This window comes from Lolium perenne, chromosome 2 (genome assembly GCF_019359855.2).
Source record: "Lolium perenne isolate Kyuss_39 chromosome 2, Kyuss_2.0, whole genome shotgun sequence".
NCBI lineage: Eukaryota > Viridiplantae > Streptophyta > Magnoliopsida > Poales > Poaceae > Lolium > Lolium perenne.
In genome coordinates, this window is record NC_067245.2 from 231,232,657 (window position 1) to 231,260,055 (window position 27,399).

Below are 27,399 nucleotides of genomic sequence, written 5' to 3' on the forward strand. Positions count from 1 at the left end.
CCCATTCCTCAAAAGGGGTAATGGTTTTGTTCTTTGTGGGGACACGGTTTAGGACATGACATGCAGTCAATATCGCCTCCCCCCACCATGCCTTGGATAGACCCGATGTATCTAACATGGCGTTAACCAAATCAGTTAGAGTACGGTTCTTTCTTTCGGCAACCCCATTTTACTGAGGTGAGTAGGGAGGCATCCTCTCATGGATAATACCATGTTCCGCACAAAAAGAATCAAACTCGTTGGAAAAATACTCTCCACCACAATTAGACCTTAGCCGTTTGATCTTTCGATCAAGTTGGTTTTCTGCTTCAGCTTTAAAGATTTTGAAGTGATTAAGAGTTTCATCTTTAGATTTCAGGAGGTACACATAACAATATCGAGTAGAGTCATCAATTAAAGTCATGAAGTATATTTTCCCTCCTTTTGTCAATTCACCATTCATTTCACAAAGATCCGAATGTATAAGCTCCAGTGGTGCCAAGTCTCTTGCCTCCGCAGTCTTGTGAGACTTACGTGGTTGCTTAGCTTGCACACATACTTAGCACTTGGATTTCTTGACAATAGCAAATTTCGGAATTATATTCATATACGCTAGCCGCGTCATGCACCCAAAATTAATATGACAAAGTCGTGAATGCCAAATATCGGACTCACTATCATCGCAAACATGATTAATAATTTGAGTACATAAGTCTGACAAAGATAAGCGGAACAAGTCTCCGCACACATAACCCTTTCCAAAAAAATTATCCACACTTGGAAATTACAACTTTATTGGACTCCAAAACCAACTTAAACAATCTCGACATAAAAGTGATCCGCTAACGAGATTCTTATTAATGGAGGGAACGTGATGCACATTCTTCAGCTGGATGATCTTTTCCGAAGTAAACTTCAGATCCACCGTACCAACACCACGAACAGAAGCACGTGAGCCGTTTCCCATCAGCACGGAGGAAGTCCTTGCGACCTGATAAGAAGAAAACATAGAAACATCAGAACATACATGTGTATTGGTTCCGGTGTCTATCCACCAATCAGAAGAATTACGTACTGAAAGGACAGTAGGAGAAATACCGTACCCAACGTCCTTCATTTCAGTATCAACGCCAATAACAATATTTGCGTACTTGCCACTATTCCCACGCCGATCATGGCGTTCTTGGCAATTAGGAGCCCAATGTCCAGGAGCGCCACAAACATGGCAGTTCCCTTTCTTCTTATAAGGAGTCTTCCTCTTGAAGTTGGTTGAGTTGGAGGCTTTGTTCTTCTCGTCAAACTTGCCTTTTCCATTGTTCTTATTCTTAGACTTGTGAGATTGGAAGTTTTTCTTCTGTACCACATGGGCACTAGAACCTCCCTCAAAACTACGAGCACGTGTGTCCTTTTCTCTCGCCTTCTCTTCCACATGAAGCGAGCCAATGAGATCTGAAATGGAAAACTCTTGTCTCTTATGTTTCAGAGAAGTAGCAAAGTTCCTCCACGAAGGAGGAAGCTTGGCAATAATGTCACCGGCCACAAATTTGTCCGGTAAGGTACACTTAAACTGATCGAGTTCTTTGGCAAGGGACTGAATCTCATGAGCCTGCTCAACCACGGAGCGCTCATCAGTCATCCTGTAGTCATAGTATTGCTCCATGACATACAATTCAATGCCAGCATCCGAGACCCCAAATTTGGCCTCGAGCGCATCCCACGCATCTTTACCATGGTCGAAAGCCATGTACGGGTCAACAATGTTGTCCCCAAGAATGCTGAACGAGGGCCACCTTAAACATGGCGTCGACCTTCTCAAACTTTTCCTACTCCTATGCAGAAAGAGGCCCCTCGGGTCTAGCATCTGTGGCGCTAAAACAGCCTAGGTTTGTAAACCATAGAACTGCCTTTGTGCACCACCTCTTGTAATGCATACCATCAAAGAGGTGAGGTCGAGTAGCGGCAACAACGTTGCTTGAATTGATTTGCCTATAATCAGGTTTTTGGATTGTTGAATATATAAGCAAATACCCATATGAAATAATCCGTAGAAGTAATTGATAAATCATGATTATGAAAACAACAAATAAACTAATCGTGTAGACTAGTAAGATAGATGAACAGATCAAATCTAAACAAGACAAACCGATCGCATCTACCACAGAAACTAGAAGAAGAAACTCTAACAGAAACTGAAAGAGAAAAGACAAGATCACATACTTCACAGCAGCGTCGTTGTCGCCCATGTTGAGGTTGCCGAAGAAGTCGCTCAGGTCCGGGAAGAAGTTGCCGATGTGGAGGAACTCGTCGTTCGATGATGACATCGTGATGCCAGTAGTCGCGCCGGAGCGCTCCCCAAAAACCTGATTGCCCCTCACCCGTACAGGTTCACGAGAGGCAGGGTTCCGGAGGCCTACTGTCCCGGCAGTCGGTGCACGCCGACGGACGGGATGAGGAAGACAAAGGCGGCGGCGCAATGAACTGGAAACAAGTAGTCGCGTATATGTCTCGTACAGGCTAGGGTTTGCGTCCGCGCTTATATAGTGCGGTTCGGGAAGGTCGTGGGACGTAGCCCACATACGAGTTCACGATCCAGAAAAACCGGAATGAAAATGGCTGTGTTAATGTATGTTAATGACTTGTAATTGATTACACAATTAATTTCCCAAACAGCAAAAAGATAAGCTCGGCTCGGCGAGATTCCCGCAACCCGCTGCGCGTCGTGACGAGGCGAGGCGGGCGGCGGAGGAGGAGGAGTGCACGAGGGCTCTCTCTCTTCTCACTCACTTACTACGACTAGAACAGCCCAACTTATATACCACTCCAACTCTCTCCCAACTAGCAATGTGGACTAAACTTTAGCCCCCACTAGTGCCACTGATTTTTGGAATGGGCCATGTGAGTTTCAGAATTTGATAATGGGCCATGGGCCAAAAGCCAAATGCCCAAAAATTCCAGCAGCGACTGGAGATGCTTTTAGGGCATACGCAAACGGACGCTGAGCGACCGTTTGCGTCCGCCGTGACCGAAAATGCGTCTGGGCCCTGCTCCAGTGGGGCGACGCAAAGTGATCGGGCCGTCCGCGGCGACACAAACCTGGCCCAAATATGCGTCAGGTTTGCGTCTCCGCGGACGCTCCGCGGTCGCGTCGAGTGTCCGCCGAAAATAACGTAGGACCCGCACGTCAGTGGTAGGGAGGCCGATATTATTTCCGCCAGTGGCCATTCCCCGCGCGAAAAATCAAAGTAGACCAGCGCGAGCGTCCAGAAGCGATGGACGTCCTCGTACCCGCCGCCGCCCCACACTCCCATGTAGCCACGATCATAGCCAGAATGGAGGCTGCAACTCCGGCGGAAGAAAAGCGGGCCACCACCGGCGGCCGGGAGGCAAAGACGAAGGCGGCAAAGAAGGTGTTGTCCAAGGAGGAGAAATGTGTCGAGACCGCGAAGCGTCGCGGCCGGCGCAGGAACCTGAAGGAGAAGACTGTTGCGGCCACCAACCAGTAGGCGTGGCAGATGCAGATGAAAGCCGGCCTCGCGCAAGTAGCCCTCCATCCGAGCTTAGCTGGGGCCTGCATGCTCCTCAAGCGAGAGAGGATTTCCGGCGTTGCTCCTCCGGCCTCGTCGGTGAGCTCGGTAAGTTCCTAGCTGCGTCCTGGAATTCCCACTCCCTTGCATGTCCACCCGGCGTCGCGGTTCGCCTTTGGCGTGCCGCAGTGCAGTTGAAAGGCGCGCCGATGCAGTTCAACGGGGCGCCGGTTCCTGACCTCAACCGGATGCCTAGAAGCGGTGACTCGTGCCCGGGCGCGACACACAAGACGCGCCAGCCGCCAGAGGAGAGCATGCCGGTGCCCCGCATCCTGTTCGACGAAATGGCACCGCCTGCCCCGACGATGGACGACCCGGTACGTGAGCTCTCCTCAATGTGTGCGACTGCCGTGTATCATGTGTCTGACGTCCGGTCATTCGTAGGCCTATTGGAAGGACCGGAATGAGGCAGACATCGAGGCCATGATCTTCGGCGGCGACTTCGTTGGCGACGAACGGGCCGGGAAAGGCCCGCATGATAAGTGGGCACCGACGCAAGATGCAGAGGACATCGATGGGGCACGACTGTTCTCCACCCAACCCACGCAGCCAACACCCGTGTGCGTCGATGACTTTGAGGACGCGCCAACACAGCGTGTCCTCACCACGGACAATGCTACCAAGAAGAAGGGGGAGAGCCACTGGACACAAGGATTCATCGACGACGAGGACAAGTGTTTGTGAGACGCATGGCTGGCAACAAGCCGTGACTGTATTAACGGCGCCCAACAAAAAGGCAAGGTGTATTGGGTCAAGGTCATGCAGGAGTACAACGAGACCAAGATGCACCCGCCCTACCACATGCCAAGCCCTCGCACGAAAGAGTCCCTCAGAAAAAGATGGAACTACATCAAACAAGAGACAAGTATGCAAGTTCTACTCGACCGTCGAACATACTAAGAGGCACCTCGTAAGCGGCGTTAGCGTCATTTCAGTGGTAAACAAGATACAACCATCATCATTCTATTCTATTTACATCATTCTATGTACATCATTAGCGGCGTTGGCGTGATTGCAGGTATCTCGGGCCTTGGAGAGATTCAAGGTAGTGCATAAGAAGGGCTTTCATATGGTCCATTGTTGGGACAAGCTCGGAGAAGTGGAAGGCAAGCTTTGGGGCCTACGATGAAGCTGTGAAGAATGGGACAGCGGTCAACCTCGACGGCGAAGACGATGATCATGGCCGTCAAGCCCTTCCACCTCATCCCCGAGGCCATAAGGCTACCAAGGCCGATCTAGCCCGGGAGGCACAGGCCATTGCGTTCACCCAGAGCCTGGAGAAGATGATGGCCGAGAATCATGCTGCCTTGACTGCTAGGAACGAGAAGAGGCGTCTGGAAAAAGAGGTCGCAGCTGCCATCTACCTCAACCTCACGAAAGAGGTCATTGAGGTCCAAAGGATGGACGTCGAGGCCAAAAAGGCAGACGCCGAGGCCAAATTGCGTGACGCCGAGGCCAGGAGGATGGACACCGAGGCCAAGACCCATGCAGAAGACACAAGGATCATGCTAGCCGACTTGAGCAGCGTCGACGACGACACCAGGGCCTAGTTCATGGAGAGGCGCGCTGAAATCCGTGCGGGGGACGCCTGATCACCGGCGCCATGCGCCCAGCACCTTGGCCTCCTTTTGGACTTTTTATTGTTGTTCAGGACTTGTTGTGCCCCTTTTGAACTCCACTTTGCACCGTACCATGTGCAAAGTGTGATGAACTTATTTCAGACCTCAATTTGAGGTTGTAATTTCGTGCAAATTTGAGGCTACAACCTCTTTTTTGAATTTCCTGAAATAAGCTGGTCCGCGCCGAAAATACGTCGGCCCGCTGGAGCCACCCCCAGATGCAAACGAACGCAGGACCATTTCTGCGTCTGCCAGACGACGCAAACAGACGCCCGCGGACAATTTAGACGTCCGAAATACGTCGCCCCGTTGGAGATGCCCTTATGAAATTTGGAAAAAATATATTGATCGAAGTCTGAATTGTAGTACACGGAGCAAACAAATTGTTAACTTTTTTTTATCGATGGTGAAGGCTAGACCATTGCCAAGGGCCAACTCTACGGACGCGTTTGGTACCTTGCATCCATTTTGTGGCTAACTACGCCAGTGAGATGGGCTGACCTGCTCGTCGCGAACTGTCCATGGGCCATGAAACGCAGGTCGTTTGGTAGTCTGGGCCACCTTTTCTGGACCAGAGAGGGAACCCAGGTCCCATTGTTTAGGTGTCTGGCTCGTGCATCCCACACCCTATTTGGTTGCAGATAGGAGCGAGGTGCGGTAACCTCTTCCCTTAGAGCGGTGAGGTTACCCACTGCTAACTGAATAACAACACATTCACCAGATTTAATTCATCAAAAGGTGATGGTAATACACATCAACTACTTAGTGGGCTTTGCATCACGAGCGAATCAATTATACTTCGTGATGCATCACAGGTTCATCATACGAGGGGTTAGTATATACCACATCGAACAAGTTTAATGTTACAGACCGGGGATCAGGTTGTAGCAAGTCCTAGCTAATGGAGGGATACGAGACCACCTCCCAAAATCAGCATATCATGACCAAGGATGCAGAAGCACTAAGCAGGAAACTGCTTGCGAAGAAAGGTCCTAAGCCAGCTCCTCCTCTCCGGTGGCTGCAGCTTATGGTACTCAGCATACTCTTCTTTATTGTCTGCAATGAAGTTGATAGCCCTGACCAGCAAGTTAAGTTGGAACAGCTGCGCCATGCAGACAAACCGGGGCGTGAAGATGGTCCCGACGTACTGACGATGTTGACGTACTGACGATGCCTCGGATAGCGCTACAAACCACAAGGAACAACTGTTAGTGCGGACGACATTCACATACAGATCTATGAAGGAACTCAATGAGGCTTACTACCTGAATGTACTCGTCCGCCGTATCTTCATCAGGAGCATAGAAGCAGCAATCATCTTCGCTCCAGGCCAGAATGGGGATCGGTTTTCATTTTCAATATGACACTCCACTTGGTCATCCAGTTTCTGATGTGGTTGTAGAGCCGAAAAGTGGTCAGATGTATGCTAGTGAATGCAAGAACATCAGCATCTACCTTCTTCATCTGCTGCTCTTTGAATCCCATGTTGAAACAGACGCCAGTACGGACGAGCTGAACCAATCGGTTGAGCATAAACTCTTAAAGCTCAGGTTTTCAAACCATGGCTGGTTTGCTTGCAATCAGACATTGCTCAACATTGACAAACGGGAACAGAAAGATCAGGGGAGCCCAATAGTATGATCGCCTACATGAAAAAACACTACCAGATCAATGAACTACCACTACCACATCCACATCCTTAAGCACTACCACATCAATGAACTACCGCTACCACATCCACATCGTTAAGCGGTACCACATCAATGAAGAGCGAGAAAAGTAAGAGCGGCCTTACAGTCAAAGGAGCCACACGCAGCACTGAGGTCAGGGAAGCAGGGACCATTGCGAAGATGCAGGCAGCACTAGCGTCCCAGTGGAAGAGTCAGATGCAACGGCGACAACCGTTCCCGTGGTAGAGTCAGATGCAACCTAGACAACCTCCACAACCTCGGGTCGAGGCGACGAAGGAATATCCTACAATGGATTCGTTCAGACCCCCTGTGTACCTAAAATATCTAGATGCAAGGCTAGGGTTTGCAGAAACTTACCACAACCGAAGTCATCGACACACAGGAAGAAGACGACCATCCGCGGCCAGTAGCCGCCGCCACAGCCACCATCGCCGCCGCAAGCCTCGCCGGCCGTGCGGGTGAGGAAGAGTCAGCCATGTCGCTAGATCGGGAAGGGTGGATGAGCTCGAAATGGGGGGAATGGGGGATTTGGATTTGGCAGTGAGAGAGCCGCCCCTATATGCGGTAGCGAAATTTCAAGCGGTGACCGAATTCATCCCACCGAGATTTCGCGACCTCGCGTCCGCTGCGGCTCTGCGGGAACGCGGCGTTCTCGAGTTCTGCGGGAAGGGGGTGGCTCGCTAGAAACGGCCGAACCGGACGTTCCTCCAGGCCTGGCCCGAGGGTGCTTTGAGAACAGATTCCTGCAACAACGTGGGCGAGGCTAGGTAACCAAACGGGCCGAAAATAGATGGCCCGATGCGAGCCCAGGCTACCAAACACGCCCTATAATTTGTTCACCCCGCAGAACGTCCGCTCCATATTAGAGTCCTAAATTTGTGCTACTATCGTTATCATTTTGCTAGTATGTCCAAATAGGCACGTTTAGAATCTTTGTTTCGTGGGAACATACAAATAGGCATGTTGGGAAGAAAGAAATGCTACGTTATTGCTAGTGCGGATTTTCAATTTGCACTCAAAAAAAGGGCCTATCTGATTCTAATTTGTCAAGTGCAAATCCACATTTCAACAAAGTCCGCAACTTTTCTGTCAGCCAGCACTCAAAAAGTTCTTATAGCGTGCATCTGCAATGGGAAAACACAGGGTAACTGGCAGTGCAAGCCAAATTAAGTACAACGCGTATCAAGCAACAGCGAGTTGTACATGTTTGTATGAATCACGACACCGCGCTGAAAGTCTGAAACTCGGACAATTTGCTTTGTTTCTTGCATGATAATCTATATATACTATATACTAATAATAAAGGAGCTAAGGTTTCTGCCAAAATTTTCGTCAACGCTTTTTTTGGGACCGTTTTGCCCTCCCATCAAACCACATAATACATCAAATTACCATGTACCGATTCGTTTTCCTTTTCTTCCTCCAGCCGAGAGCAGAGAAGTAGAGAACTGTTCTGCCTGAACCGCGCGCATCGCCTGCTGGCGCTCCTTCTGCGCGCCTCCCGCCGTCGGATAGCCCCCACCGTTCGCAAGCCTCCCGCCACCAGGGACACTCCGTCCAGGCCCCCGCCGCTAGCGCCCTTTCTGCGCGCCTCCCGCCGCCGGTTGGTCCCTCGCCGACCACCAGAGCGGAGAATGCGCAGACCATGAAGCGGGACACACATCTCTTGCACCAGACAGGTACACACAAATTCGTTGGCGGCGGGCTCATCTCTGCGCGCGGCGAGGTGGAGCGGAGGTCGACTGCAGTTTCGGGAGGGAAGCCAAGGTTTGGTGCGAGCTTCGTGCGGCGGCCATGGCGCGGCCAGAGCTCGTGCAGGGAGGCGAGGCCGCGAAGGAGGGCGGCGTGCGGCTGCCGAGGGAGCGCCCCATGGGAGGGAGGACGAAGGAAGAGAGACGTCACGGAAAAAGCCAGATCGGGGAAGGAGAAATGCCAGGCGGAGATTGGAATCGAGGTGATGGCGGCGGTCAACGGAAGAAGATGGAGTAGCCAGGTGATGACCCGATCGCTCCACTCGCTTCGCTTCCTAATATAGTGTGGGCTTCGTTTCAGCCGAAGGAGCCAATATGGATCAGTCCAATGAATAACGGCCCATCACATTCACGTTTAGTAACCGGCCGGCCACCCAATAAAGAACGGCCCGAACATCAGAAGGAACGATCTGTATTTATACAGAGAGAGAAGTACATGGCGTTGGCTGACTCAGGATTTAGTCCCACCTTGCTCCTTCAAACCAAGCCGTACCTGTTTATATACGTTCCAAGTGCAGGATTATCAGCAAGCTGACATGGGAATCGTAGCAGCACCGTTGATTGTGAGCAAATTAATATGGATATGGACGGTATCTCGTGGGCTGCCTGTGTGGTGCATAAATTGAAAGGAGAATATAGGTTCCCATGAGAGAATGAAAGGATGAAGTTGTGCGCTGCTTGCCATTATGGGTCCCAATAAGAGAACGAAAGAAGTTAGGCGAATGAGATGGTGCAGAGTGGTGTAGTTCGGCCACTGATCGAATGGACGGAATGGTACCCTGTAACCCACAGCCCGGCTTGGGTGTGAGCAGTTCATGATGTTCCGCGGCCATGGATGACGACCTTCAGTGCCAAGCACCCTGCCCTATTAATCTCTCGCCTAATCCTGAGAAAGTTAGTTTACACAAGTTCCCAAAATTGGTGAACTTTGTTCCTTCTATATTGGAGCTTTAAGTGGATCTTATGCCCTTCTCTTATCATCCATATATGCGTGTGTGAATTTATTGCGAGTGGACCTAGCTGCCTAAACCCGCTGATTTGGTAATATACAAGAAAATTACCGTAAACAATATTGTTTTTCAGTAGTCATATTTTTCATGTGCTAAAAAATGTAGTGATATTCCTCATTGCCGGTTAATAAAAATAAATCCTAGATGTAAATTCATTTGGATTCATATATTAATAACATCTATATAAAGGTGACGCGTGCATCAATGAACTCTTATAAGTGATTATATATATTCGTCATTAATAGAAGAAAACATGACAAACATCAACGAGGTGAGCATTTGTTTCTCCCGGTGCAACGCACGGGCACTCTTGCTAGTACATAATAAACAACCAAAGACATCAATTGCTGTCGCTTATGTGCTTTTGCCATGAAATTTTGCTGGAGACCTCGCTGTCAACGCGAACCTGTTGAGCAATGAGGCAGAACGGAATTGCCACAGCGACGAAGACTTGGGGTCATGGATCTGCCCGCACTTCCTCATCTCGAGCACCAGCGAGTTCCCATGGCCACCACGCTGAACTCGGGTACAATCATGCCTCTGGACTCGGATGGGCAGGAGTCAAAGAATACAGAATGCAGCCAGCGATGAATATACATGAATTAGCAACAGTGCTACAAGAACAGATTGGCTCTAGGAACAATAGCAGCAACTGAAAGGCTGCTCCTCTCCGTCCATGATTGCAAGGTTCGTGCCAATGCAACGCTGGGTTTTCTAATTGCTTCTAAGTCGGCAGCGCAAATTAATACTACTGTACAGCGTCGTCTACAAGGTAGTTCGCCACACCTTGGACGGACCATCTGCCTATTTCAGTCCCTGATCTCTGTGCCGAAGATCCTGTACCGTCTACTGCCCCAGGGATCGTACTTGTCAACACGGTAAGACTTCAGGCAGCACCATATCCAAGGAGGGTTCCTGGCCAAGGGTGCGTCTTCGTCGGCTTCTTCTGGTTCCGGGACACCCAGCAGCCTGTTCATCTTTCTGGTTAATGAGCTCGCCGTGAGAAAACCGCCGAAAAATCTGACCTGATATGGACAAGACAAACACATGTACACATGGTTTCAGAAAAATAAGCATTTTTAGGCACGAGTAGTTTTTTGTTATTTGCGGGAATGAACATTGGAGGTAAATCCATAAGCCGTAAGGCTAACTTCTTAACATCGTACCCCACCTCTAATAAAAAAAACTTACCCCGTCATCCTTGTGGACATAGGCATGAATTCTTGCTGTGGGATCCTCGAGAGTTAGCCGAAGGCAATGATTACCAGTCAATAGTGAATGGAGGTCACTGCCTTGACAAGGATAAGCTGACACCACACGGACAAGGGTTTTGAATTTGTGCGTCACCTAGCACAAAAGATACAGGTCAATATTGATGCTGACTTTGGTTTTCAGAACACTTCCAGGACAGTATTTGATTAGTAAGGCAGCAAAATGGAAGAGACGCCATCACTGTGATCCAATTGAGGTGAACATTTTCTCATGATAAAGGCAATAGAGCCCAATTCTTGAAAACTTCAAGAGATAAACTAGTGCAGCAACTGAAGCTGATGAACAAATGCAAAAAAATGTTGGGAAATGAGTATTACCTGTTCATTGGTGAGAGACTCCATTAGTGTTGTGTAACCTGCTCTATTGAACTCCACATCTGAAAAGAATTGACAAATATCACATGTCAAGCCTTAGAAAACAGTAGCTGGCAGCAAACATGCATCACATAATTATGCAATTTATCCCATACCAGTAATATCAGAGGCCTTGTGAAGGCTAGCCATTGGCTGTCGATGAACTTGGGTGGTTAAGCGACTGTCGTACATCCTGGAGTTATTAAGTCATCTGGTAAATATTTTCCCAGAGGAAGTTTAGGATGCGCTAAACATTAATGAGAAAAGAGAAGATTTTACTTCAATCGTTCAACGACGTTGCCATCTTCATTAGATAAAAGACGAACTCTACTAGAAGCCAGCAAAGTGCCTTTCCAAATGCCAAACTCCTGTTTGCAAGTAATATTGCAGAACCGGGCCCAGTAAACATTCCTTTGCAGCTGTAGTATTTCCTTGGAAAACTTGTTCGAGAAAATCCTGAGGACAGTTCCAATACAAGGCAGTGTGCATAAAACCTCCCTGGGTAGAGGCGTTTCTTCAAGATGTAGAGGGGCTGATGTAAATGCTTCCGTGCTCAAACTGCAAAGTTATCAAGGGAATAACAGAGACTTTCAGTTTAAAGAGTAAATAGTGAAACTAGCATATACTTTATAAGAAACCGAGTCTATTTGCTACTATACCCAAGTTCAAGATGTTATATTAACTTCAAGACAATCCTATGAAGGCCCTGATCATATGTCCGAAGCACTATCATCACCCTATGCTCTATAGTGGGTTTTATTTACTATCGCGTCTTGCTGAATTAGAAGTAAAAAAACAATGATGACAGACTCTAACCGTACAATGTCTGAAACTCAGTTGCAGGAGCATCAGTTCCATCCCAAACATAAAAAATCCATTCGCTGGTGGAAGCTTGACAGACATGAAGTACCTACAGAGAAAAAATAGATTTGCCTCTGTGGAAGTTAGTACTCCCTCTTTGCTAAAACGTACAACATCTTAGTTTTAGTCTAAGTCAAACTTCGTAAAGTTTGATCAAGTATGTATAAAAACATATCAACATTTGCAACATCGTATCTATATTATTAAAACCATCATGTAATATACTTTCATATTATCTGTATTTAACGTTGAGATATTTATATGGTTTAGTAGCACAGAGCCTGTGTGTTGCTACAGCGCCACACTAAATCAAATGAACAACTTTTCATATGTTTAAATGGTCAATCGCATCCAAATGGCACGGAGTCCTTAACCTGTCTTTTGTACTATTTAATAGTAAAAATCACAAGACATCAACTAATATTGATTGATTTTTATTAAATGTTTTTTAGTCACATGAAAAAATCACCTGAAACTTTGCATAACAGATTAGACTAATAATTGAAAGTATTGAGAGGCTTAGTCATTATTTCCTTTTCCAAAAAGTGAAGTGATGTGGCATGTTTGCTTAATTAGAGCAGCCACAACGTGCCAAATGCTAAATTTGCCAGATCACTGACTAAAACTAAAATGCACAACGTTTTGGCAAAGAGGGAGTATCAAATTTGATTTGATCGAATAAAGAACCAACCTTGCATACAAGATCAAAAGTTGAATCAGACTTTACACTTCTTAGCTGTAATTCAAGATCTTTAAGACCTATGTACAAAATAGCAATTAGAAACACCAAGAAATATCGCAAAAGATATACGATGAATATATTTAACGTTGAAAACAGAAATATTTCATGTATCTGTGTACAGACACATAACATAAATCACTAGGAAATGTTTTGCATAGGTCATGGTAGGATAGTAAGGTGTAATGTGTATATTTAAAATCACCTGAATAGCTTAAATTCATCAGATATAGAAATGACAAGCAGTTACAGAGAACAAGATCATGGCAAGAAACAGATAACAGCAGAAAGGGAACCCTTCGTACAATAAAATTTGGATTGGCAGTATACTTGAATGAAAACCATATATACAAAGGCATTCCTTACCTCCAATGGTATCAGTGACAGTGTAAGTTTAATGTATCAATAATTTTTAAATAGTGTTGCCCTTGCAGAAACAGGAGAGTAATTAATTAGAAAGGACCATCATATACTAATGGGGCCTAGTCATTCATGCATATGGCATTAAGTGGCAGGAGCAAAATTTTGAAAACAGTGATAGCCTTTAAGAGACAAGAGCACCAGAAGTCAGATGGACAAAAGCAGACTTTGCGTCTGGGCTTGAAGCTCATAATCATGTTTGCCTCCATGGTATGACAGTATGAAACAGATGTGCAAATTTTTCGAATGGCACAATTGGAACATCGCACAGCATATAATGTAGACGTGTGGACAAAAGAAATGACAGCATTTGCATTTAAACTAGGAGTCACCTGGAGGATGGTACGCAAGCCACATTCTCATATTGGTTAAAATTTCATCGTCCTGTTTGCTTTCTTGATATTTGATAGAAGTCTGATACGGCCTGAGTTCTGTAGATGCTTTCCCTTCAAAAAGTGCAAATGAAGATGACTTCTTGTCAAAAGTAACAAATAATTCTCCACAATGCATTGTTATCTGCAGAAAAAAGTATACATGATCTAGTCACCGCAATACATAGTTAAAAAAAGAGGGAATAAAAATGCACATACAAGCATTCAAAAGAACAATGTAAGTGCAAAACTGTAGTCCTCAAAAAAGCAATATAATGTGACAAGTGGATATTTGAAGTCATGAGATATACCACAACATTATGGAGACTGATGACATCTCCGCTTGACTTAACGCGGGGCAGTAGTGCAGTGTTATTAGCAAAGAAAGTCACAGAGATCCCAGTTGTACGTGATTGATCAGCAATCCTCAATGTAAGAGTGAAATCTGCAAAACCAATAGCCGTGTTTTCATCAATAAGCAAAAAGGAATAAAGAAGGAATGGAATTACTAAGACACATAAAACAAAAATACCATATACATCAACCATCTTGTTTCAAAAAGTTCTACATTAACCTTCCAGGGACTTATATACATACCTTTGAGGGTGTTTTTGCATTCTGTCATAAGGTGGAGGATGGCAACTCCACTTGTTTCAGAGCGGAGTGGAAGGGAGAGCAATATTTCGCTTTCAACTTTCCTATATTTATTGTCTATCATGCAGTAAGACTGTGATTTCCATATCTGTTCAATGAAGGACGGGGTGTATAAGGAGAATTTTCTATGGAGAGGCTGCTCAGAATGAGGGATGTAGAACCAGCTTTAGCAAAGTCTGATGCCCACTTAGCTGAGGAACAAGATAGACTAGGATGGAAGTTGGGTGCAAAAGGAGAATATAGTGCATCCTTTTATGTAGCTCTTAAAACCCAATTTGATTGTGACCCGTTCAGATTTATGTGAAGACTAAAGTGTGCCTTGGAAAATTAAATTGTTTTCTTTTTGCTGGTGCCAAGAAACAGTATATTGCCCATAAAAATATATCTTCCCAAGTTACAAACTTTCCATCCACAGAACGCCTTCTTCCATGGAACCAATTTAACAACATATTCCAGAATTTATGGAATACGAAGCAACGGCAGAGCACCACGCCGAGTCCCTAACCTAGCCCCAAAGCACCCCAAGCAGCGCAACCGGTGCAGCAGCTAAAACCCTAGGGGGGAGGGCGCACGGCAGGTGTTGCGTGGGAGGGAAGAGGGTGGGGAGGCTCACCAGTGCCGCGGCTGCGGAAGGCGGCGCCGATCTCGGAGACGGCGGCGAAGAGGCACACCCGGGCGCCTGCGGCCTTCAGGGCATCGGCGATAGATATGTACACGTACTGCGCCTCCCCGGCCCACATCGCCCACATCGCCGCCGTGGATGGAAGCTCGTCCCCCTCGCGCTGCCGCTTCCGCTCGCTCGCCGCCGCCGCCGCCGCCGCCGCCATATTCCGATTTTGCAGACAGAGTGGTGGCGGTGTCGGTGTGGCAGTCATGTTGCGAATTGGAGACGAGTGGGACCAAAATTAGCGGACAAGCGAACAATAACTTAGAAAAAACATTAATAATTAAGAAAAGAGAGCTGCCGTCAATTAACCAACCAAAAATCTATATACTACCTCCTTCGTCCCGATGCATAGAGCTTGCAAGTATCACTAAATCGTTATTTTAATAAACATAATGTAAATTATAAAATATAAAAATTATATCGTTGGAAAGTAGAACATCTAAACTTTCTAACGATATATATTTTCTAGTATATACCTTTTATTATGTTGATCAAATTTATGATCTAGGGATGCACACAGACCTACCTTATGAACGGAGAGGGAGGGAGTAATCCAACCTAGACCTATTTAAACACCAGACGAGTATGGCAAGTTCATACACCACTTTGCTAAGAACACATAGTTTCTCAAGTAAAAAGAAGACCATAGTTTTTTCATCAATGTAGAAGAGAAGATGAGTGGCTACTATGGAAGTAGCGGCAGGAGTCCAATCAATACTTTTAAGTTTCTCGGTCGCCGCCCGATGTTCACATGCTCCATCACAACTAGTGCAGGCCACTAACACCACCTTCAGTGATAACTATCTCTACATACTATATGTGTCGCTTGATCCATAATGCTGCACGAACAAACATCACATAACCCAACCTTTCCATTGATGCGTCGACTGAGCTGACGACCTCGCCACACCAGCGACACAAGATTGTCACTCCATGAAATTATTCCTCACCATGGTTGCGAGGTTGCTGCCTCAAAACACAAAACAACAATCTCTGGTTGAAGCACCAGCATTCACTGGCGCAGACGCAAGAGAAGCACCACGCAATAACCACACGTTAACTCTCCCCGGCGGTGCCCTCATGAGAAAAGTGACTAAGAAGCCAAGGTTGACCGATCCAACTAATTAGAGTTTGGGTTTTCACTGGTAGAGACCAGAACCATGTTGTTGGGAGAGAAAGGAAGGCTCCCCGGTGACGCCTTTGTGGAGAGAATCCACGTTTAGTATGTGCACAACGTATCTATGCTTTTCTGAAGTTTGTTGTATGAATTTCCTTATTATTTGCCATTATTATTACGTTCCTTCTAATGTTTTCATTAATTTATAGGATTTTTCATAAAACCCATTATTTTTTTATTTAACTATGAAAGGATGGAAACCCCTCTTTGCGTATTTTAACATCCGGAACCTTATTGGATTCAGTTAAATTGAAGAAAAGTCTAACGACTCTATTTTTAGAAGACGAAGATTTCCAACAAATGACACAACCGATGAGACCAAATGGCAGATCAGTGGGGCCCATAACGTGATGCCCCTGGGTATGCCATGGTGGATCGAGCGCTCCAAAATCATCCAAATGTGATAATTATGGCGTGACGCCTTCATTTTAATCTAAAACCATCTACATATATACCTTCAAAATATTTGCCAAAGAGACCAACACGAGACATAACATGAAATATATCACCATACGATATCTCAACTCATCGCATTTCCAACATGTACAAAACAAGTCTCTCCTCTGCAACATTTTTTTACTACGCACTCAACACCTAAATCTATCAATAAAAAAACACATGGCGAAACTCCTCAGGATGAGGAGTAGCCCAAGAAAACTTCTTTTCGGCTTCAAGGATAGCTTCTAGGAGAAGCACATTTAAAATCCACGAGGAAGTGGGCCAAATGACAATCCTTGTGGCCATCTCCCTCCTATCCGAGACACAAGACAAAGCTAGCTAGGATGATGTTTTGCTAAGTTGATTTTCTCACATGTACAGTGATGGCAGAGACGACTGAGATACATTCTACGACGACCATCGGGGACGACTCGTCGCTTGTCCCTGCTGATATCGAGTGGTGCAAGTATTATTGTGAGGGCAATAGAGGAGGGACCTTATAATGTCCTAGCACATAGGACTAAACTAGGGGTAGAAGTAGAATTCGTGCACTTGCATTCATGCATTTGAATTCAAGGGGAATTTTTCGCGCCTAGAGATAAAAAAAACCTAGAAGTGATTGAAATTCCTTTCGATTAATAATTAGGGATAGGTTATCAGTTGTTTGCGATGAATTTCAACATGAACTTGGTTACAATTAGGGTTTTCGGAGGAAAAGGATTTGAAATCAATTAAACTTAAACCTTTGGAATTCAAATTGGAATTCCAAATAAAATCATATTTGTATTTCAATAATTCAAACAACATTTGAATTTAATACAATATTACAAGAATAGGTAAATTGCCATTTTATTGATATAAACACATGATACGATGTCTTTCAAAACGTTCAATATAATTGCAAGTATACAAGAAATAAAATTACAAGAAATGAAATGAAAACAAAAACCGTAATCTAAAACCTAGCTATAATCTTCTTTTCTTCTTTTCCTTTGATCTTGGACAACCTGCAAGCATCAAAGATAAATAGACCCTACGGAAATGTCAAGTGGCATCCAAAGTTAAACCTCAAGCAGTGATAATCATCACTGTGATGATCCTATCCATAATAGCTTTGGATCAAAGCAACTAACCAAGCTCAGAGGCAGCTCACACAACCATGCAGAGGCATGCGTTGTCGACCATAGGCCCAACCAAAGGCAGTATAAAAGCATTCTAGTAATATTCAATTGCACAAGCAACCACAACCATCAACCAAGGACAACCAGAACGTCAAGAACACAAGAACATGTCACTATTCTAGACCACCAAATCATCCAAAAAAGTATAGCAACATCCAAATTTTCAAGGCAACACCAGAAGCATGATCACATAGTTGGAGCTAGGAGAAGCAGGCTCCAGCCAAGGAGGTGAAGCAGATCCTCAAGACCATAAGTTGATCAAGATCAAGCACAAGCATAAAACATCAAGGAGCTAGAGTGAGGTATACCCAACTCATGGAATATATCACTCTAATCTATCTCCATCAGCATAAAAGCATTCAAATAAGAGGGTAATCAAACAGAAGTTGTTTGATTGAATTTGACATCATTTGGAAGTAAAACAAAATAGAATCTGACAATAAAAGTGGAATAGAACTAAAAGAGCACCAACTATGTTAGCTCAAGATATACTTGAATAGGTAACCATAAGAGAAACTTCCATAAGCATGAGCACATCATAATATCACGAGAATATTCTATAGCCACTCAAGCCACTTAGTTCATTCTAGATTCACAAACCATCATTTCATGAGTTACTAACCAAAGGAATTTATATTTAACCCATTAAACTTTCTACAAATCTCAAGGACATGAGCATGTCATAGTGGAAATCAAGAAGATCACATACTATAACACTACTCAACCTATTAAAGCCAATGGAATCCATTTTTGTACCAAACATGGATTTCTGAAGCCTATAAAAAACAAATGGATCAAACCATTCAATGAAACATACAAGGAAAATTCCGAGGTTGCACATGACCATCTTAAATTGTAGAAAAAAGTAGTTCAAGCATTCTTTACTTACCTTTATTAGTAGATGATTAAGGTAGAGGAGGTAGAAAATGACCAAATAAAATTTGACATGATCGGCTGGATGTCAGTACAGACATATCACCACATGTTTTCCAAGCAATATCAGGCATGAACATCTCCTAAAAGAAATAATCTCAGGAAGGGACGGTAGACCATGATTAACTTCACTTCAGTGATAAAGAAAGAGCATATATCTGCAATTAATAAAGGATAACTTTTAACACTACCACAGAAGATAAGTACAGTAGTAACCCTAGGCTAGAACCAGTGAATGGAAGCTTAATCAATGAATACAACAGTTAATCCAATTACTTATAACAGTAAACAAATGAAACAACAATTATTAAGTCAAGCTATGCTAACACAAATTAGTGGATTAGTCATGATAGAATAGAAGCAACAAGTTGAGGCAGTACATCAAATCCATGAACACATGGAGATTCATTTAGTCACAGACAAGCATCAATAGAAGTTAATCCAATAGATAATCTGCAGTAGCACAAGAGTAATTTTTTCAACAGATCATAGAACCCTAGAATGGAAACCCTAACCCTAGCTACAACCAGTTAGCAGATTGAAGCGGAGAGTAGAGATCAAAGCAGAGAGGATGTTAGGGAGAGGAGGTGGGAGAAGAGATCTTACCATTGCCCATGGGCACCAACCAGGCATGGTGAGGCACTGCTCACACGACCATGACCACTGTGTGAACCGAGGCTGGAGCTGACGTTACCCCGATGACATCAGGATGGAGAAGAATCCCACAAGCACTAGGAGGTCACCCTAACACCTCAACAACCAAGGCGAAGCCATGGCAGAGCCAAGCACCACATCACCCAGAAACCCTGGGTTTCGAATGGGAACACGCTGGGTTGAGGAAGGAAGGGAAAACTAGATCAACATGAACATAATCAAAGAGCATCGAGGGGGTGTCGATTGCGACCCATGGCGGTGGTGGAGATAGCCGGAGCTGGCCAGAGTAGCGTGGCGAGGAAGGAGGCGGCGCAGTTGTCTGCACCCTCGCAAGAGGGAGAGATGAGAGTGAGCGAGGATGAAATGAGAGGGGTGACTCAGAGAAGCATCTCCAGTCGCGTCCTCCCTAATTGATGCTTGTCCGAGTGTCACCTAGGTGTCAAAGTAAGAGCATCTTCAGTCGCGTCCCCCAAACGACGTTTGGCAAAAGCACCAGATCGACCGAATTGGGGATGCCGCTTGGTGCTGCTGTTGGAGATATGCCCAAGAGGCAATAATAAAATGGTTATTATAATATATCTTTGTGTTTATGATAATGTTTACATACCATGCTATAATTGTATTAACCGAAACATTGATACATGTGTGTTATGAGAACAACAAAGAGTCCCTAGTAAGCCTCTTGTATAACTAGCTTGTTGATTAATAGATGATCATGGTTTCGTGATCATGAACATTGGATGTTATTAATAACAAGGTTATGTCATTATATGAATGATGTAATGGACACACCCAATTAAGCGTAGCATAAGATCATGTCATTAAGTTATTTGCTATAAGCTTTCGATACATAGTTACCTAGTCCTTATGACCATGAGATCATGTAAATCACTTATACCGGAAAGGTACTTTGATTACATCAAACGCCACTGCGTGAATGGGTGGTTATAAAGGTGGGATTAAGTATCCGGAAAGTATGAGTTGAGGCATATGGATCAACAGTGGGATTTGTCCATCCCGATGACGGATAGATATACTCTGGGCCCTCTCGGTGGAATGTCATCTAATGTCTTGCAAGCATATGAATAAGTTCATAAGAGACCACATACCACGGTACGAGTAAAGAGTACTTGTCAGGAGACGAGGTTGAACAAGGTATAGAGTGATACCGATGATCAAACCTCGGACAAGTAAAATATCGCGTGACAAAGGGAATTGGTATCGTATGTGAATGGTTCATTCGATCACTAAAGTCATCGTTGAATATGTGGGAGCCATTATGGATCTCCAGATCCCGCTATTGGTTATTGGTCAGAGAGAAGTCTCAACCATGTCTACATAGTTCGCGAACCGTAGGGTGACACACTTAAGGTTTGATGTCGTTTAAGTAGATATGGAATATGGAATGGAGTTCGAAGTTTTGTTCGGAGTCTCGGATGGGATCCAGGACATCACGAGGAGTTCCGGAATGGTCCGGAGAATAAGATTCATATATAGGAAGTCACTATCCAAGTTTTGAAATGATCCGGTGAATTTATGGAAGGTGGTTTCTAGAATTATCTGGAAATAAATTACTATGGAAGGAGGAGTCCCGGAGGGACTCCACAAACCCTAACCAGCCAACCAAGTGGGAGGGTGGAGTCCATGGTGGACTCCACCTCCTTGGCCGGCCAAGAAAAGGGGGAAGGGGAGAGTCCCTGTCCCTCTAGGTTTCGTCCATAAGGCAGTTTTCTGTTGGGGTCTTATTCGAAGACTTTGGGCAAACCCTTGGGGTTCCACCTATATAATGAGGAGGAGAGGGAGGGGGCAGCCTATGACTTGGCCGCACCACCCCTGCCCCCTTGAGGCCGGCGCCCATGGCACCCCCTCTCCCCAAACCCTAGCACCCCTCCTCCACTACTTCTCCCGCATATGCTTAGCGAAGCTCCGCCGGAGATCTCCATCGACACCGCCACCACACCGTCGTGCTGCCGAGATTCCGAGGAGGATCTACTACTTCCGCTGCCCGCTGGAACGGGGAGAAGGACGTCGTCATCAACACCGAACGTGTGACCGAGTACGGAGGTGCTGCCCGATCGTGGCACCGTGATCAAGATCTTCTACGCGCTTTTGCAAGCGGCAAGTGATCGTCTACCGCAGCAATAAGAGCCTACTCTTATAGGCTTTGGAAATCTTCAAGGATTAGTCTCGTTCATCCCCTCGTTGCTCCCATCTTCTAGATTGCATCTTGGCTTGGATTGCGTTCTCGCGGTAGGAAATTTTTTGTTTTCTATGCAACGTATCCCAACAGTGGTATCAGAGCCGTGTCTATGCATAGATGGTTGCACGAGTAGAACACAATGGTTTTGTGGGCATTTATGCTCTTGTTGTCTTTAGTTTGAATACTTTGAATCTTTGTGGCATAGTGGGATGAAGCGGCTCGGACTAACTTTACATGACCGCGTTCATGAGACTTGTTCCTCGTTCGACATGCAACTTGTATTGCATAAGAGGCTTTGCGGGTGTCTGTCTCTCCTACTATAGTGAAGATTCAATTTACTCTTCTATTGACAACATTAGTATCACCGTTGTGGTTCATGTTCGTAGGTAGATTAGATCTCTTTCGAAAACCCTAAACCACGTAAAATATGCAAACCAAATTAGAGACGTCTAACTTGTTTTTGTAGGGTTTGGTGATGTGATATGGCCATAATGTGATGATGAATATGTATGAGATGATCATTATTGTATTATGGCAAGCGGCAGGAGCCTTATGGTTGTCTTTAATTTTCATGTTGAGTAGTTTTTCAAAGTAGTTGTAAAAGTTGCAACATGAGGTGAACAACCATGAAAACGGCGCCATGGACCTTGACGCTACGCCGACGATGAAGGAGATCATGCCCGTTGATGATGGAGATCATGTCCGTGCTTTGGAGATGAAGATCAAAGGCGCAAAGACAAAAGGGCCATATCATATCACATATGAATTGCATGTGATGGTAATCCTTTATGCATCTTATTTTGCTTAGAACGCGACGGTAGCATTATAAGATGATCCCTCACATTAATATCAAGATAATAAAGTGTTCTCCCCTCGTATGCACCGTTGCCAAAGTTCGTCGTTTCAAAGCATCTCGTGATGATCGGATGTGATAGATTTAACGTTCATATACAACGGGTGTAAGCCATGTTGCACACGCGGAATACTTGGGTTTGCTTGACGAGCCTAGCATGTACAGACATGGCCTCGGGACAACAGAAACCGAAAGGTTGAACACGAGTCATATGGATGATATGATCAACATGTCGATGTTCACCATTGAAGCTACATCATCTCACGTGATGATCGGTTTTGGTGCAGTGGATTTGGATCGTGTACCACTTAACAACTATGAGGGATGTTGTATTAAGTGGGAGTTCATTAGTAATTAGATTAAAACATGAACTAATTATCATAAACATAGTCTGAGTAGTATTTTGAATTAATTTTGTAGTATTGGCATCCGTTTTTCTACCATGCGCTAGTCTTGTTATTGAGATAGAAATAATGTTAAAATCTGACAAGAAACTTTACGGACTGGTACCGTATTGTTAAAGAATCAAGAAGTGATTAAGTCCTATAGCAAACTTTTAGTAAACCTCACATTGTTGATTCAAAGAGCTATGGTTTCAATTAGTACATAAAGTTATCTTGTCTCCGTGAAAATCGAAGTTCAAATCTGTTTGAAAAGTAAGGAGCTGAAAATTTAGTTTTTAGAAATAATCAAGGTATAAGATATATGTGATATCTAAGACCTTATTGCAAGATAATAGAATATAATTTGGTGAGACTACATAAACTCATAAGTTTTATGGGAATGTACGAAGGTTGAAGACGCAGGGCGTCCCAATCCTCCAACTATTGGGGCACTAACAATATTCGCATATCCATGAAGTTATCATCCTTAGTATGCACCGTTGCTAAGACTCGTCGTATCGAAGCATCACGTGATGATCAGGTGTTATAGATTCTACGTGTGCATACAACGGGTGCAAGCCAGATTTGCACATGCGAATACCAAGGTTAAAACTTTATGAGCCTAGCATGTACAGACATGGTCTCAGAAAGTCATCATGATACAATGGATAAAATTATGAGTGAAATTGTTCATCATATTACAAGGTTACTAATAGTGAAATCCGGAACACTTGTCATATGATGATCAACTTCAAAGTAAGAACCTCAAGGTTATTGGTATTTGACCAACAAACCTAGAAGTTATTGATGTTGAAGTGTTTTTCTGAATAATGAGGAAAGCTAAAAGAGAAACTACAAAAGATTGTTGGCAGAAAGAAAGAAAAGACTAGAAAGTCTAGCTCAGGTGTATATAAATGATATACATGTTATGGATGTATTCCTCGTTTGGTCACACAATGAAATTCTTGGGTATGTGTACCATATTGGTTGGTATGAAGTGTCATACAAAACAACGCAATACAAGAATACAATGGCCTACGTGACTGACAAGGAATATGATAGGAATACACGTCTGGAACAAAATAAAGTGTTATTATGTTCGTCGTTGGCATTCTATCTAGCCCTTAGGATTTATAATAAAGAACTTAATAATTGTTATTTTGCTCTGGTCAAATGAAAACAATGAGTTGTTCAAATTATGACATTACTCCATATATGATGGATAAGTTATTATAAATCTTAGGGATTTCTATTTTCGTGCCCTCGGTTCCTTAGTTGTGCTCAGTTTTCCCCAGCCCCTTAGTTTTTCCTCACTTTTCCCCAAGTCCTTGTTTGAAACCCGCAGAAGGCAGCTCAGACGGCAGGATTCCCGTTAAGTTGACCGCTCCGTTCTGACGTGTGGGGCCACGTCGTGTGGGCCCGCGTCGCGTGGGGCTGGTAGAAAGGGACCGCGTGGGACAGGACGAGATAGCGTTTGGTTGCACGTGAGCAGGAGCTGGGTTTTGTCTCTCTCGGCCATTGGCATTTCCCTTTTAAGAGTACCTTTTCTGCCTCCTTCCCTCTGCCTTTTTTCACATAATTAGTATCAAATCTAGAGAAGCTTGCATTTCTGTCTTTCTTCAATTATTATTTGTGTCTTTTGGCCCTGGTTGTTTTCCCAATATGGCAGCAAATCTAGTAGGGAGCCCAATCTAGTACTCCATCTGGTCCATATGTATGTAGTTAAATCTAGAAGCAAATCTACAGGGAATGTACGATAAATTCACAAGGTCATATAGTAGAATAGGGATAGATAATATAGATAATAAGCTGCATTCAGCAGCCAAACATAGTAGGGTTCGAGGTTCTTCACAGCAGTACAGCACCATCATACTAACAACATAACAACGAGGGATCCCTAACTAACAACAAAGGGATCCCAACAACAAAATGGAGGAGGCAGCAGCAGCACACGTCCAGGACTCCGCCTACCCCATCTGCCTCTGCCTCCACTTGTTGCTCCCCTTGGGAGCCTTGGGCTTGAACGGAGGCATGCGCCCGCCGGAGATCTCCACCCGCTGGATGCTGCGGAGGTGCATGCCGAGCGCCAAGTGCTTGGCGCGGAAGGAGTTGGGGTTCACCGACGCGCCGACCTTGGGGTTGGTGTGGCCGATGTTCTCGGCATGCGTGAGGACGCAGTTGAAGTCAGTGCCGCCGAGCCTCCTAGTGCAGAAGGGGCACTGTAGACACCCTTGGCGACGTCGAGGTAGGAGACATGCGGCCGACCTGCAGCCTCCGCAAAGACTGGCGAGTCTTGACGTCATGGTGCTCGTCGTCGCCGCCGACGCCGCCGCCGACAGCTGATCCATATCAAACGGGAATTTATTAGTGAATGAGTTGCAAACGTGCATGATAACAAAGTTAGGAAAAGCAGAGGCAGCCTCGGTTAGAGTGGACACGATTATATGTCTACAGGGACGGTGTAAGCGAACCAAAGCTCATGCACAACAGATTTGTACACAGAAATGGTTCGCTGAACCCTCCCTGTAAAAATCTGTGCCCACCGATTCATCATAGGCAAAGAAATAGATTCCAGATCTGAACTTGAACACATTCCAGATTATTTGCAAAATTAAACAGTTGATATCTTTTGATTCGTGCATAAAATAACTGATTGAGATCCTATGATTACTTGCATAAATTAACTGATTGAGATCCCATTATTACTTGCATTAATTAACCGAACGCCCGAAACCCAAATCTTGAACGAAATCAAGGAGGGATCAAAGCAAAATGGAATAAAAGCGGCGCAAATATTAGCCCAATACTCATCCAACCACAGATCCATCTACACCAGCACAAATAGGGTTCAAAAAGGAATGGGGAACAAAAAAGGAAGCAAACCGTAGTTATTACCTCGTTCCATGGGTCCTCTATGGAGGTGTCGTAGCGGTTCGGGGGCGGGACGTACGGCACCGGCTCGTAGGGGTCCCATCCCGGTGGGATCTGACCCCGCCCGGCGGCGGCCGCCTCCGCTGCGCCGGCGGAGGCGGCGGCGACGTCCGTTGAGGGGACGGCGGCGACGTCCGTTGAGGGGACGGCGTCGAAGAGGGAGGCGTCGCGCTTGGAGCCGACGGCGCCGTGGACGATGGGATTGGCATTCTCCTTGTCCATCTCGCCGGCAGAGGAGAGGGAGAGGGAGGGTTTTTTGCTTTGGAGAAGATGATGGGACGTGAGAGAGGCGGCGTTGCGTAGGCGAGTGAGAGTGACAGAGATAGTGGGAGGAGGCGTCTATAAAGGCAAGTGGTGGTTAATGCGACCCGCGTCCTACGCGTCCACCGCTGCACGTCTGCACGTCTTGGACTTCTGCAATGCGCCACGCGTCCACGATTGCACGTCTTCGACTTCGCACCGCGACCGGCGTCTACGCGTCAAATATTGCACGTCTTTCATTTACGCACCGCAACACGCGTCCTCGAGTCTAACCACGAAAATTTAGATATACTCAGTTATAACCTCGAGCATTATACTAGCATTTTTTGTGTGCTCAGTTTTCCCCTTGAGTGCTAGTACCGGCTAGTGCAATATGCTCGCTTTTACCCTCAAGTAGCTTGTCAACGGACAGTCAACAAATGGGATTAACTAGTTAAATGAGTCATTTAATGTGCAAAAAATTCCGAAAAATAGTGGCACATACTCATGGAGTCTTTACCACAAATTTCCAGTTCTCAAAACATAGATAAGTCATAGATAAATCAAGTTTTACCACAAATTGCCACTTCTCAAAGGCCTTCTCAAATCACCTAGTAGCTATGAAGGTGCATGGTTTTCCACAATAAGCCCTTCCCAAAACAGCTTTCCCCAAAACATACTTTGTCTAAATGAGGCCACAATTCTCACACTCATGTATATTTGTATTGCAAATAGTTTGAGATAGGCCAAGATGGGTTTTATTCTACAAAACACGCATTTTTCATTTTTTAAATCTCATATTTGAATCCCTTAGTCTGTTTATTACATAGGTGCCCTTGGTTTCTTGATACTCCTCGGTTTTGCCCTCTCCCTCCACAAATTCTCTCACACGTGCAACATTGCCCTGATTGGTCTAGCCCATGTCACGCGGATCGTGCCCGCCGACCGTTGATCGTATGATCTAACAGGCAGGATAACCCCTCTCTCTCTCGTCGGCGGTTACCTTCCACTCTCTAAGTTTGCTAAATGGCGGTTTTCTGTATTTATTTTCACACGCTAAAAATTATAAACTCTTTTAGGCATTACTTTTCACGCAAAAAATGATAAACCATCACCGATTTGTTGTAGCCATAAATTTTCACGCAAAAAATGATAAACCGTCACCGATTTGTTGTAGCCATTAATTTTCACGAAAATCCCAAATGATAAACCATCACCGATTTGTTGTAGCCATTAATTTTCACGCAAAAAATGATAAACCATCACCGATTTGTTGTATCCATTACTTTTCACGCAAAAAATGATAGACCATCACCGATTTCTTGTAGCCATTACTATTCACGGTAAAAATGATAAACGAACCAATCTATCTATCTCTCGTATTTGAAGTTTGGAAGGGTTCACCATCTAGTTATGTTAACTTTCGAGGTTTTGATCT

At 45.0% G+C, this 27,399-nt stretch overlaps 1 protein-coding gene across 1 annotated transcript; it reads right to left on the minus strand.

Annotated features, from left to right (window-relative positions):
• Positions 1–10,200: 10,200 nt before the first annotated feature.
• On the minus strand, positions 10,201–15,152 carry LOC127335193 (protection of telomeres protein 1b). Its single transcript, XM_051361792.2, has 10 exons — positions 14,918–15,152; positions 13,962–14,095; positions 13,612–13,795; positions 12,812–12,879; positions 12,081–12,169; positions 11,539–11,817; positions 11,376–11,452; positions 11,224–11,282; positions 10,826–10,981; positions 10,201–10,659 (listed from the first exon to the last, which is right to left on the minus strand). The coding sequence occupies exons 1-10, from the start codon at positions 15,129–15,131 to the stop codon at positions 10,444–10,446; spliced, it is 1,476 nt and encodes a 491-aa protein (XP_051217752.1). The 5' UTR covers positions 15,132–15,152; the 3' UTR covers positions 10,201–10,443.
• Between the last annotated feature and the right edge of the window lie 12,247 nt (positions 15,153–27,399).